We start from the raw sequence: 13,522 nt of genomic DNA on the forward strand, positions 1-13,522 counted from the left end.
CAGTATAGTAAATAACTTTTCTTCCCTTTGAGACACTTATAAGTGCTTGAGGCTGCTGCTACACAAAAACAAAAATATCTTCACAAATGTCTCCAAACAGTCAAGCTGAAAATCTAAGCCAAAGTTTCATTTAACAGCCTGTCAGTTTTTTGATGTGAAGCTAATGAATGCAGTGGCAAACAAATCCATCAAACCTAACATCAAAACAACTGCACTTCATCCCACCAAAGGGAAAAAATGAAATACAACCTGCAGGCCAGCACTTTGATCTAACCTATCCACAGAAAACAGGTCTCTAAGCAGCTACTGCTGCAGAATATGCATGAGTAATGATGAACTTAATTTCACGAAATGAAGGAATAGTATTTAAGGAGCCCATGACTCCAGTAGAAAAGGTTTGCAGAATTTTACTTTGATGTCCTACAGTCAGTTAAAAAAAATAGAAAAGATCCCTACACTGACCCTTTCAACACATACTCAAAAGACACTAAATATAAAGATGAACTATAGCAACCTTAACATTTTTTCTCATGTTACTTTAAAACAAAGAAAAGTGATATGAAGTTTACACAAAACTATGTCAGAGTTAGGCTGTGTCTACTGTCCGGGGACTAGTCTGGCATACCTCGTTTGACACAGGTATGTCGGCATAACCTCATAGTGCAGATGCAGCCTACAGCAATGAAACAGGATTTTCCATGATTGTAGGAACGCCACTTTCTGGAACAAACTTAAATCGATGGAAGCATTCTTCCATTAACACAGCAGCACCTACATGGGGGTTAGGCCAGCATAGCTATGTCAGTCAGGGTGTGGATTTTTAAACCCCTGACCAATTTAACTATCTACAGCTATGTCTACACCATGAGTAAGGGGCAAGATTCCCAGCTCACGTACACATATTCATGCCAGTTCTCACTTAGCTAGCACAAGTATAAATAGGAATGTAATCACGGTAGCATGGGCAACTTAGCTCTGCCGAGTACATACCCACTGATTTCAGGCGGGTTTGTGCATGCTGACATTGCCCATGTTACCATGGCTATACTGCTTTTTATACTCACGTTAGCTTGATGAGAACTAGCGCAAGTATGTATATGCAAGCTGGGAATCACACCCCTAACTCAGTGTAGATGTAGCCTATGTCGACTGAACTTTTAAGTGTAAAGCATGCCTTCTTCAACAGTATGTTTTAAAGGAAATGTGTATTTTTGGGTAGGTGGATTGATGAGACGTGACATTTAGGGTCTGTCCACCATGCTGGTGTCCCTTTAACTTCTTTTCATAAAATTAATAAAGTTCTTCCAATTCTTGTTTAAAGAGGATTTAATGATGGGAAAAGTGTGGAATTGATAGCCCAGGGAAATGACATTATCTGTTCTCCCACTGAAGAGGTACTGCACAGCAGTAATACTGCAAGTTCTCTCATGATGCCCCACTGATATGCCCTCACAGGATTTTGTAACACTCACTAAAAGAGCCACAGACATTTATTGCAAGTACCAACTTCAGAACAGGAAGACAGGACTGACCTTCCAGTTAACCCCAGGTAAGATCAACAACATAATGACAGGGAAGATAATTTACCACTAAGATAAGGATATGGCACCATCTACTGGTGGAAGTACTGTCTATGACAGTGGTTCGCAACCTATTTGCCATTGTGGGCCACATATGAAGCTCTCTATGGGTTATGTGGGCCACAGCCACACAATATATATGGCCGCGAGGATGTCACATGGGCTGCAGCTGTGTGCTGAGAACCACAGTTTGAGAACCACTGGTCTACGCTAAACATTACAATTCCTATACTCCTGTAATGTGTCTTCAGAACTGAAAAAAGCCCTTCAAGTTTGTTTCAGGTTGAAGAATGGGTGACCTTTGGTGCTGGATCTTATTTTACCCAAATGACACCCATGCTGATGAGTTTTGATGCAATTATATTATGGTATTTGTTATAAGATCAAGTAAGAATTGTAGAACAACTGTAAAAGAGAAAGTTCACATTAACAGAGAGACAGAGTTGTGCTTTTAAAAAGGATAGTACACCTATAACCACCATGGGATAACACATCACAAGAGCTAGAAAACTAACCGTTCTTCCTATTCGGTGACAACAAGCATTTCTGCCAATATGAAGGCATTAAAAAGGGGAGTAAATTTTAAAGGACAACTTTCACACTGGGGACAACCTTGAAAATAAAAATCACATACAAGACAGACATCTGCTACATATTTATACACTTTTCCTTCCTCCTTTGCGGATTAAAAAGATTTAATTCAGCTAAGATGTTTCTCTTTTACAGCCTTCTCCAGCACCTCACTACAAAGTCATAATGTTGAACTTGTGCCAGCACAATCATTTTCATAGCAAAATACTGATACATCATAAATAAAGAACATAGGTTTTTGCTTCTTGGTTAAGGAGGAGAGGGGGTAGTATTGGGAAGTGACAGGAACAATTTTCTTTTCAAAATACCTACTTCAATAGCAAAAGGAATAAAGAAAGGTACTGGCAAAGTATGCTGTTTTCTTTCTTTAAAGTCATAAGTGTTTGACAGCACATTTATACACAGGCTATAATGACTAATATATAAATACTGTATGTTGATTTATTACCAAGTATTTCCTTCTCTGAAAACACTTATTTTCCACATTCGGTTCAGAAATGCTCAAATCCACCATTTTGGAGTCACTTCGTTTGCACTTTTGGCAGTGTACAAATATAATTTTTAAACAGTAAACTAAGCTTCAAAGGCAGCTGCTAGCACTTGCTCTCAGGAGGAGGAAATTTCCAAGATCAGAGCTATGAGCATCTCCAGCTGGGCATGTAAAATAGGCATTTGGTTTTCTTAAAAACCATCTATGTTCCAGATACGCTCTTTTTAAAAAAACAACACCATCACTAAGAGCCAAAATGAGTCCAGACGCAAGACGATGAATCTCCACCAAAGTCAATGACCCTATATTTCAATAGGTCTGATCCATTCAATCACAGGCATGCACTGACCCCAGTTTCAAATTACCTTTATATGGGATTTCACACTTAAGCACTCAGTCCTGCAAACACACCATTCACATGAGTAGTCTCATTGGCTTCATTGTTTGCAGGATTGGGCCCTAAGGAAGGACCATGACAAATCCTTGCATTTTACACATACTATGATTTGTTCCGCTGTATAGTGACAACTGAAGATCCCACTCAAATTGGGGTCCCACTGTGCTATAAAATAAACATACAGGAAGAGATCATCCTGCCACAAGGACTGTATAATTTAAATAGGCTAGATAGAGGAGAGGTGAGGGAAAGGGCATGATATGGGTAATGGTTGGCAAATGTCATGTTTTCACCACTTTTTTTTCTTCTTCTTCTTCGGTAGTGGAGATATTGATTTGGGAGGTTGAGGGGATGGAATGACTGAGAGGAAAGGAGGGAGAAGAGATGATGAAGTGCTTGGAGGCCATGGAGAATGAGGCTGCAGTGGAAGGACAGTGGAGGAGGAAATTGGAATAAAAAATGTCCAAAGTGAAGGAAGGAAAGTCTGATGAAATCACCTGTGTTCAGAAACAATATTGCAAAGGTTTTTACTCTCCACCTCTCTCTGCTCTTGCCAGGGAGAGGGCCAGAATCCTTTTATCCTGGGACTGGCTCTGTCCTGAGAGCTTCCTTCTATCTTAGCCCATGTGGTTGAGTTAAGGAGGAGCTTATGAGACCTTTTCTCCTTGAGAACGTCCTCTCTGCAGGGTCTAGAGAGTTCCCAAGCTCAGCTCACCCCACCCAACCCTCCTGGCTCTGCAAACAGGAAAAAGAGAAGGGAAGAGTTTCTTTGTTCCTGGGCTTGTTTTTCAATTAACAATACTAATAAACAGTAGGGATGAGAAATGCAATGTAGAGAAAATACATCAGTAGATACAAGTACATAATCTTGTTTTGAACTTTTTTCAGTCTGTTTCTAAACTCTAGCACCCCAGTATGACAGGTAGCATTTACTGGTCCTCTCCATGGGTATTTTCATTTGGAGAGAAGGTGCAAATTATGAGTGATTCTCCAGATTTTAGCATATCACCTAATCACCTTTCAATTACAATTAAATGGATGATGCATTTTTCTAGGTAAATTTTACATAAATTTCCTAAAGTACATTCATACAAAGAAAATGAAAGGGCTCCACCTGTAAATTTTTTATGAGGGCAAGCATGGAATTCACCCTAAAAGTCAATTAATTCTGATAAAAAATGTCCATTTTTCAATAAATTATTTAATGGGGAAGTAATATGGAAAAAATGATGGGATCAATACAAGCCAAGACAGCTTCTTATAAATATACTTCAGTAACATACTTATCAGTGCCAGATCATCATACAAACTCCCAAACCAGCCTTATTGCAACACAGGTCAAACTACAGTATGTAATTCCAGAAGATGTCGCTCAATTTGCCATCTGAGCTCTTTTTGTTTAATTCCAACTTATCCTCTCATACCCAAGGTCACATGATTAACATGACAGCTCAAAATCTAATACATAGAAATGGTTATAAAAATGCTAACATGTCCAGAGGTGAGTGCAAACAATACTGACAGGAGCACAAGAGAATCATGAATGAATTACACAGAAAAGGTTCTCAAATACCACAGTGATGAGCATGGAATAAATACTTAAATAGGCAAAAGATGTTTTAAGTAATTGTTTTCCACAACAGTCCTGAAAATAGTTGCTTGTAATTAATTACTGTTTGGGGCAAAAGCGATCCCTCACTTGCAGGAGTTAGAAAAATATTCAAATATCTTTAAACTGTGATAAACAAGAAAAATCAAAATATGTGATGGTCAAGACTACAAAAGGTTTGAATGTTAGTTGATTGCATACAGATTACCTAGAAGTGTTTCCCCGCACAGCTACACATCATTAAATCTTGGCTAAAGAGAAAGATGCAACTTCATTCTTGGATTAAAGTGAATATCTTTTATCCAAACACTCCAAAAGGGATTTTATTTTGTAGAATACAAAAAAATTAATCAAAATGGTGTGTAAACATTTATATTCAGCAACTTTAACGCCTGAACATTGCCCCTACTTCAGCACACAAGTTGCCTACTCGGCACAAATTAAAGTAGATCCCAGCAAAACATACAAACTAATTGACATTGGTTCATCTGTTTTATCAACATTAACAAAATGCACTGGAGTAAGATAGCTTAAAATGTTGTTTGCAGAACAGCAAGGAGTTCCAGTCTACTTAGATAAACGTAAGCTCCATTAGGTAAATAATAAGCCATGAGTCTGAAGAAATGTCCCATCTGCCTTCTTTCATACCCTTTAAATTTTGGTATCAAATTAAATTCCAGAAACTGAAGCTACAGGATGACTATTAATAATACTTAAAATGTATGGTATACACCTCTCATCTTCACAGCACGTTGCAAACATAACTAACTAACCTATGCGACCTACCATGAGATAAATACCGTAAGTTTTATCTAATCTTAGGGTTTTCTCTAGCTCCTGTCACTATAGTATCTGAACACTTAAACCCATTTCATAGACAGCCTGCTCCCCTCCCACTCCTTTAAGCGCTGTCAGGATGGATGCCGGGCCCCCTTCTTTCTCTGGAATCTCTCTCTTCCCAGAGGATCAGTGAGGAGAAGTTAATGTGGTTTCTGTTCTCTCTCTTCTAGGGCAGGGGAAGGTTTGGAATGCTGCACCTTTCTATCTCTATTTTCCTTTATCACCTTTAACCATCTCCTTCTGTCCCCTGTCCAAATCTGTGCACTCTACCATGTGTCAACTGTGCCCCTCATCCCACTTGTCTCTTATCTGTGCCAGAGCTCAGACCTGTCTCCACAGGTGTCACCATTCTGTTCACTGCACTGAGACTACAGTAGAAAGAAGTACCTGAGACAGCAGAAAAAGCATGCAGCCTCTCCACCTAGCCTCCTGCCTTCTCACATGCAGCCCTCGTGCAGCACTACAGCCTTTGGGAAAGAGGTGCAGCTATCATGTTCCCCAGGACTTTAGTAAAGACAGCCCCAGCTAAAACAGGATTGTTGCACGTAGGTGTACATCTGAGGAAACTGAGACAGTGAGTTCAGCAATTTCCCCAAGGCCACAGAATGAGTGTTTCAGAGCAAGAACTGGAATTCAGGAGTTTGCTTCTTCTAGTTCTGTGTTCAAAATATGCCTCTCTCTTTAAAGACATGACCCATTTAAAACTGCAATTTATGTAGGCAATTTATTTCATTGGGCCCTTAACCTCGTGGCATTTTCTTTAGGACAATAATAATGTTCTTTAACTTAAGTATTTACTGTAGTTTCGATAAAAAAAACCTGTCTGCTATTACATATCTAGCTACCGTTCATACAAAAAAAGGGATGAAGGCGGTAGCTCAGTAGTTGTTTTTTTGTTTTTGTTTCATTTTGGGTTTTTTGGAGGGGAAGTGGCATAGACAATAATACAGCTGTAAGTAACTCAGAACTGCTTTGTCGGAAAAATAATCAGTCTACAGTACAACAAAAGCCTTTAGGGTGAGCACTACACTCTACTGACCTAGATTACTGCATTTCACTGCTACCAGAAAGGCATATCCAGTGTAATACATATTAAAGAGAAAAATGTAACAGTCGTCTAGAAATTATATTTAGATCCAAAATTTCCCCCCCCAATTAAAAATCATGTAAGTATCATGTACAGACAGAGAAGAAGCAACAGATTAAACTTCAACATCAGTGAGCCATGCCAGTCTGGAGAACCATAAATTGCAACACAAAATTGTGTGGCTTCTTTTATTAAAATGCTATAATAATATTATAATAGTGGATATAACCTACTAACATCACAATAGCATTCTGAAGCAGTGAGGATTTCTTATCCTTTTTAAATTAATTGACATTTTTGGAAAATTTCTCTGGAGTTCCAGTATAAGCAACTATAGATTTACCCGTTTTCCATTTCCTGCCTAACAGAAGACCAAGAAACAGTATTTTTCAGTTTGCAAAAGCTCTGGTATCATGCATGCTTTAAAACTGTTATACAAATATAATGCAAGAATAGTTAACAACATACATTGTTTTCTCTATTTTTATTTATATAAGAACGGCCACACAGGGTCTCCTGACAGTGGACAGTGCCAGATACTTCAGAGGGAATGAAGCAACGAGGACAACAAATCAAGGGAGCCATCCTCTATCATCTAGTTCCAGTTTTTGGCAATCTGAGGTTTAGAGACACCCAGAGCAGGGGGTTGTGTCCCTGACCATCTTGGCTAATGGACCTAATCCATGGACCTATCCTGTATGAACTTCTCTAATGCTTTTTTAAATCCATTTATACTTTTGGTCCTCACAACACATGGCAATGAGTTCCACAGGTTGACTGTACATTGTGTAAATAAGTACTTTCTTATGTTTGTTTTAAACCTGCTGCCTATTAATTTCATTGAATGATCTCGGTTCTTGCGTCACTTTCTCCACACCAGTCATGATCTTATAGATTTCTATCATACCCACCCCACCCGCCACATACACTCATCTCTTTTCTAAGAAGAACAGTCACAGTCTTTTTAATCTATCCATGTCTGGAAGCTGTTCGATATCCCTAAAATCATTTTTGTTGCCCTTCTCTGTACCTTTTCCAATTCTAATGAGTCTTTTTTGAGATGGGGCAACCAGAACTGCACACAGCATTCAAGGTGTGAGAATACCAGAGATTTATATAGTGGTATTATAGTGTCTCTCTTATTAACTATACCTTTCCTAATGGTTCCTAACATTCTGTTCGCTTTTTTTGACTGGAGCTGCACATTGAGCACAAGTTTTCTGAGAACTATCCATGATGACTCCAAGATTACTTTCTTGAGTGATAAAAAAAAATGAGGTCTAAACTAGCTGTTAATATATAGTTGGAATTATTTTTCTCAATGCATATTACTTTGCACTTAACACTGAATTTCATCTGCCATTTTGTTGCCCAGTTTTGTGAGATCCCTTTGTAACTCTTCGCAGTCAGCTTTGGACTTAACTATCTTATTTTACCACCTCACTGTATTCCTCTTTTTCAAGATCATTTGTGAATATGTCCAACAGCACAGGTTTCAGTACAGATCCTTGAGAGACCCCACTATTTACGTCTTTCCATTGTGAAAAGTTACAATATATTACTACCCTTTGCTTCCTGTCTTTTAATCAGTTACCAATCTATGAGAGGACCTTCTCTCTTCCCTTTTTATTATTAGGTTTTCTGTTTTTGTAGCCTCTCTAATCTCCCCGAGCATTTCACCATCACTGTCATACTGCTATAGTCTTATTGTTCAAGCATGTAATTTCTATTCATAGAGATTTTATGGTACAGTTTGATTCATTTTAGATTTTTACTCCATGCTTTCTTTCATATATAGCGCCACTTCCCCATTAGCGCAACCTACTCTGTCATGCCTATATATTTTTTACCATGTCCCACTGATTATCATCATTCCACCGAATTTCTATGATGCCTATTATGTCAGTATCCTCATTTAATACCAGGAGATCAACTTCACCCATCTTAGTATTAAGACTTCTAGCATTTGTATACGAACACGTACAAAATTTGTCAATATTTAGTTATCTCCGTTCATTGAATGGGACTCTTTCGTTTGGCTGTTTCTCTTCAGTTACTACCTGTACTTCATCAACTTCTAGCCCCTCCTCCTTACTAGGATTTAGAGTATCCCCTTTAATAAACAGTGTGCTCCTCCACACCTGTCTCCCACATGCCTTGTTTCAAATATGATGTCTTTAAATATCAAGTATAACAGGTAAAGTTGTAACTTGACATTTCCCTAATGTATCTTGTTTTATAATTAATATCGGAACATTAAAGCAGTAACGTGCATTTCCTTAACATTCCATCAACTTGTATTTGTATGGCATGAACAAATACCAACAAATATCATTATAATAAATAATTATCAAATTGTTTTGTTTCCATTAGCTTTGTATTATTATGTAACTGCTGTTGAAAAGAAGTGTTTATAAAGAAGCTTACAAGAAGTGGAATATTGGACAAATGACCAGGGAGGAGTATAAAAATATTGCTCAGGCGTGCAGAAGTGAAATCAGGAAGGCCAAATCATACTTGGAGTTATAGCTAGTAAGGGATGTTAAGAGTAATGAGTTGTACATTAGCAACAAGAAGGTGGTCAGGGAAAGTGTGGGCCCCTTACTGAATGGGGGAGGCAAACTAGTGACAGAGGGTGAGGAAAAAGCTAATGTAACTCAATGCCTTTTTTTCATGAACAAGGTCAGCTCCCAGACTACTGCACTGGGCAGCACAGTATAGGGAGGAGGTGACCAGCCCTCTGTGGAGAAAGAAGTGATTCAGGACTATTTAGAAAAGCTGGACGAGCACAAGTCCATGGGGCCGGATGCACTGTATCCAAGGGTGCTAAAGGAGTTTGCGGATGTGATTGCAGAGCCATTGACCATTATCTTTGAAAACTCATGGCGAACGGGGGAGGTCCTGGATGAGTGGAAAAAGGCTAATGTAGTGCCCATCTTTTAAAAAGGGAAGGAGGATGATCCAGGGAACTACAGGCCAGTCAGCCTCACCTCAGTCCCTGGAAAAATCATGGAGCAGGTCCTCAAGGAATCAATTTTGAAGCACTTTGAGGAGAGTAAAGTAATCAGGAACAGTCAGCATGGATTCACCAAGGGCAAGTTATGCCTGACTAACCTAATCGCCTTCTATGATGAGATAACTGGGTCTGTGGATGAGGAGAAAGCAGTGGACGCATTATTCCTTGACTTTATCAAAGCTTTTGATATGGTCTCCCATAGTATTCTTGCCAGCAAGTTAAAGAAGTATGGGCTGGATGAATGGACTATAAGGTGGATAGAAAGCTGGCTAGATCATTGGGCTCAACGGGTAGTGATCAATGGCTGCATGTCTAGTTGACAGCCAGTATCAAGTGGAGTGCCCCGAGGGTTGGTCCTGGGGCCGGTTTTGTTCAATATCTTCATTAATGATCTGGAGGTGGCAGGGATTGCACCCTCAGCAAGTTGGGAGATGACACTAAACTGGGAGGAGAGTGGTAGATACACTGCAGGGTAGGGATAGGATACAGAGGGACCTAGATAAATTAGAGGATTGGGCCAAAAGAAATTTGATGAGGTTCAACAAGAACAAGTGCAGAGTCCTGTACTTAAGACAGAAGAATCCAATGCACTGCTATAGACAAGGGACCGAGTGGCTAGGCAGCAGGGGTTACAATGGACGAGAAGCTGGAGATGAGTCAACAGTGTTCCCTTGTTGCCAAGAAGGCTAACAGCATTTTGGGATGTATAAGTATGAGCATTGCCAGCAGATTGAGGGACGTGATCTTTCTCCTCTATTCAACATTAGTGAGGCCTCATCTGGAGTACTGTGTCCAGTTTTGGGCCCCACACTACAAAAAGGATTCAGAAAAATTGGAAAGAGTCCAGCGGAGGGCAACAGAAATGATTTGGGGGGCTGGAGCTCATGACTTATGAGGAGAGGCTGAGGCAACTGGGATCGTTTAGTCTGCAGAAGAGAAGAATGAGGGGGGATTTGATAGTTGCTTTCAGCTACCTGAAAGGGGGTTCCAAAGCTAGACTGTTCTCAGTGGTACCAGATGACAGAACAAGGAGTAATGGTCTTAAGTTGCAGTGGGGGAGGTTTAGGTTGGATATTAGGAAAAGCTCTTTCACTAGCAGGGTGGTGAAGCACTGGAATGGGTTCCCTAGGAAGGTGGTGGAATCTCCTTCCTTAGAGGTTTTTAAGGCCAGGCTTGACAAAGCCCTGGCTGGGATGATTTAGTTGGGGATTGATCCTGCTTTGAGCAGGGGGTTGGATTAGATGACCTCCTGAGGTCCTTTCCAACCCTGATAGTCTATGATTCTATTAAAGTTGTGCAATAACCTGAGATGTTTTATTTGGCAAATACTACTTCCAAGTCTTTTTCTTGATTAATTAAAAAATGAAGCAAAATGTTCAATGAGTCAGGCTTTAATTCTGACATTTTTTATTATATATAGTAAAATGAAGAGCGCAATTCATGACTGTGGCCTCTAGTCACAGGAATTGGGATTCACACTCAACTACAATCCCTAAGATTTCTCTATAGCAGATATTATTATTATTGATTCAAATAGTATTTGGAAGATTTCAGACACTTTGAATTGATTACAAACACCCTGAAGCCATTTTACCTTCTTATACAATACATGAACACAGTACTACACCTTTGGTACACAGCATGAAAGTCAATGTATTTCAATAACTGTTTTTTCCATGGACAAAGAATACTCAAAATGGACTAAATGAACCAAGACCTTCTAGCCAAAAATTAGGACTTTTAGAAGCAAATTCAAGACTGAGAGAGGGAAACTCCACTAACTTTTCAATAGATCAGCTTACCCCACATTTGAATTTGACCCCTAGAGTTATATTAAACTCAAGTCTTCTACATGGTGGTTTATTTTACTATCTTTTGAACCACTGAGCTACTAAATATATAGATCTTAAAAATCAGTATTACCAATCAAGGCCTTATTAATTCCCTATCATGAATGTAAGTTTTGCATTAAAAGTGAAGACCTAGCTGAACATTTTAAATTCTTATTAATGTTTTCATTACTTTCATTACAGTAAATGCCTATGTATAGGCTACATGAAACAATGAATCATTTTCAGGCCTTTTATCTCTTGAAACTCACTCAATCTCATTCACAATTATAGTCAATAGTGCCTAAAATCAAGAAGTTCTGCTAATAGAAAATATTCTCAAGGTCTTCTTCCAATTCCACATGTTTAGCCCTATACTCTTCCTGGATTACTTTGCTGCAACCCCACCTCCTCCCATGTTTGCTTTTGAACTGAATTCACTTGTCATCTCATTAGCTAATGTAACATGTACACAATTTGTAGATGCTCTTGTTGTCAGTACAAAATATCTTGGTCTGCAAAGTGGCTCCACATTACATATTTATCAAAGCATCCTAAACAGTGCTCTTATAATCCATACTTTTGAATAGTGGAGAGATCATATAAAATATTGTATAACATTAATGACCTTTTGCTGAACAAAATACACACATTTGATTCAGTATATTACCCACATGCTGTATGTGAACGGAATGTAAAATATATGCAGCACATGCAAAGTTTCAGACTAAAATAGTGGAAACAAGTTGGGTGAGGCAATATCTTTTATTGGACCAATTTCTCGTGGTCAGAGAGGCTTTTGAGCTACACCGTTTAGCTCAAAAGTTCGTCTCTCTCAGAAACAGAACTTGGTCCAATAAGAGATATTACCTCACCCGCCTTGTCTCTATAATATCCTCGGGTTGACATAGCTACAACATCACTGCATAGACTAAAACTGACTCGAAACCGCTTTTTTGTAAAATATATTAGTGATTTTAAATTATGAAACATTCCCACTCTGGGAGCATATTTAATTTATCACAAAATATTGCCTTTAAAAAAAACATTACAGATTAAAGTTTAATTTGCTCATTTAGGTCAGCCTCTTATTGATCTTAGTCCTCTTTTGAACACGCACATTTCCCCTCAAGTCTGTGGCATGTTTTCCAAGATACATATAAAATTCTATAAGGGAGCAGAATTGCTGCACGTGACTTGAATAAGGCGATTTCCAAGCTGCCTCTGGGACTATGATGTATAGGGTTTCAGAAGAACAGAAAGAAATTCTGTGTGTCCCTTCCAAACATAATTCTCAATTTATATGGCCTTATATAAACTTAACTACATAAAAATATCTCCTGAAAAAGAAAGATTTTTAACATACAATATACACATTAAGTCATACATAAAATCTACTACGATCACAAATACATGTACTGCAAGTGTTATAACATGCCAGTAAATGCACAATATGGAATATTACTGCATTGACAGGATGATGTACAAAATGACTTAATTGTTCTTCTCCCTACTTACCAATTTAGCTACTTTTCCATAATCAATCCATCTGATTGTGGCAAAGTTGGTTGATTCTGCACAGTTGAATCCATGGTTAAATCCCGCATGGTATCCATATGGGAAGGTTATCATAAATTCCCCTGCCTCCTGTGTGATCTACATAACAAGAAGAAAACAAATAACATATTTTAAAAGACCTTCTCTTATTAAAGAAACGAAAATTATATTTGCTGATGTCAAAATAGACATTTGCACATAGCATCCAATTTGGATTAAATATAGGCAGACCTGAATTCACCCGAGAAGACTTTACTGACTACATTTTGAAATAACAAGCTTCTGGACCATCAATATCCCTACATTAGAGTAGGGCACAAATTCAGAAAGCGTTCACAAGGGAGCAAATCATGTTCCCTCTTCTACAAAAGCAGACGACCCCTATTAACAATAAATTGGGGGCAATGAGTAGAGAGCATAAGATTTAAAGTGGCCAGACAAGGCAGGGTGGCAGCCAGCAGGGGAAGGTATGAGCCAAACATCTGCTGCTACCTTCCCCAATAGAGGGGGCATACTCTAATGGCTG

At 38.7% G+C, this 13,522-nt stretch overlaps 1 protein-coding gene across 7 annotated transcripts in view; it reads right to left on the reverse strand.

Annotated features, from left to right (window-relative positions):
- The window catches only part of KDM4C (lysine demethylase 4C), a 415,762-nt gene that overhangs the window by 289,714 nt on the left and 112,526 nt on the right, over positions 1 to 13,522 (reverse strand). For all 7 annotated transcript variants that reach the window (XM_039544302.1, XM_039544301.1, XM_039544303.1 and 4 more), the window contains one exon: positions 12,958 to 13,095. In XM_039544302.1, the coding sequence (XP_039400236.1) occupies positions 12,958 to 13,095 (138 nt within the window). The remainder of the gene's footprint in view (positions 1 to 12,957; positions 13,096 to 13,522) is intronic.

The sequence above is a fragment of the Mauremys reevesii genome, linkage group 6 (assembly GCF_016161935.1).
Source record: "Mauremys reevesii isolate NIE-2019 linkage group 6, ASM1616193v1, whole genome shotgun sequence".
NCBI lineage: Eukaryota > Metazoa > Chordata > Testudines > Geoemydidae > Mauremys > Mauremys reevesii.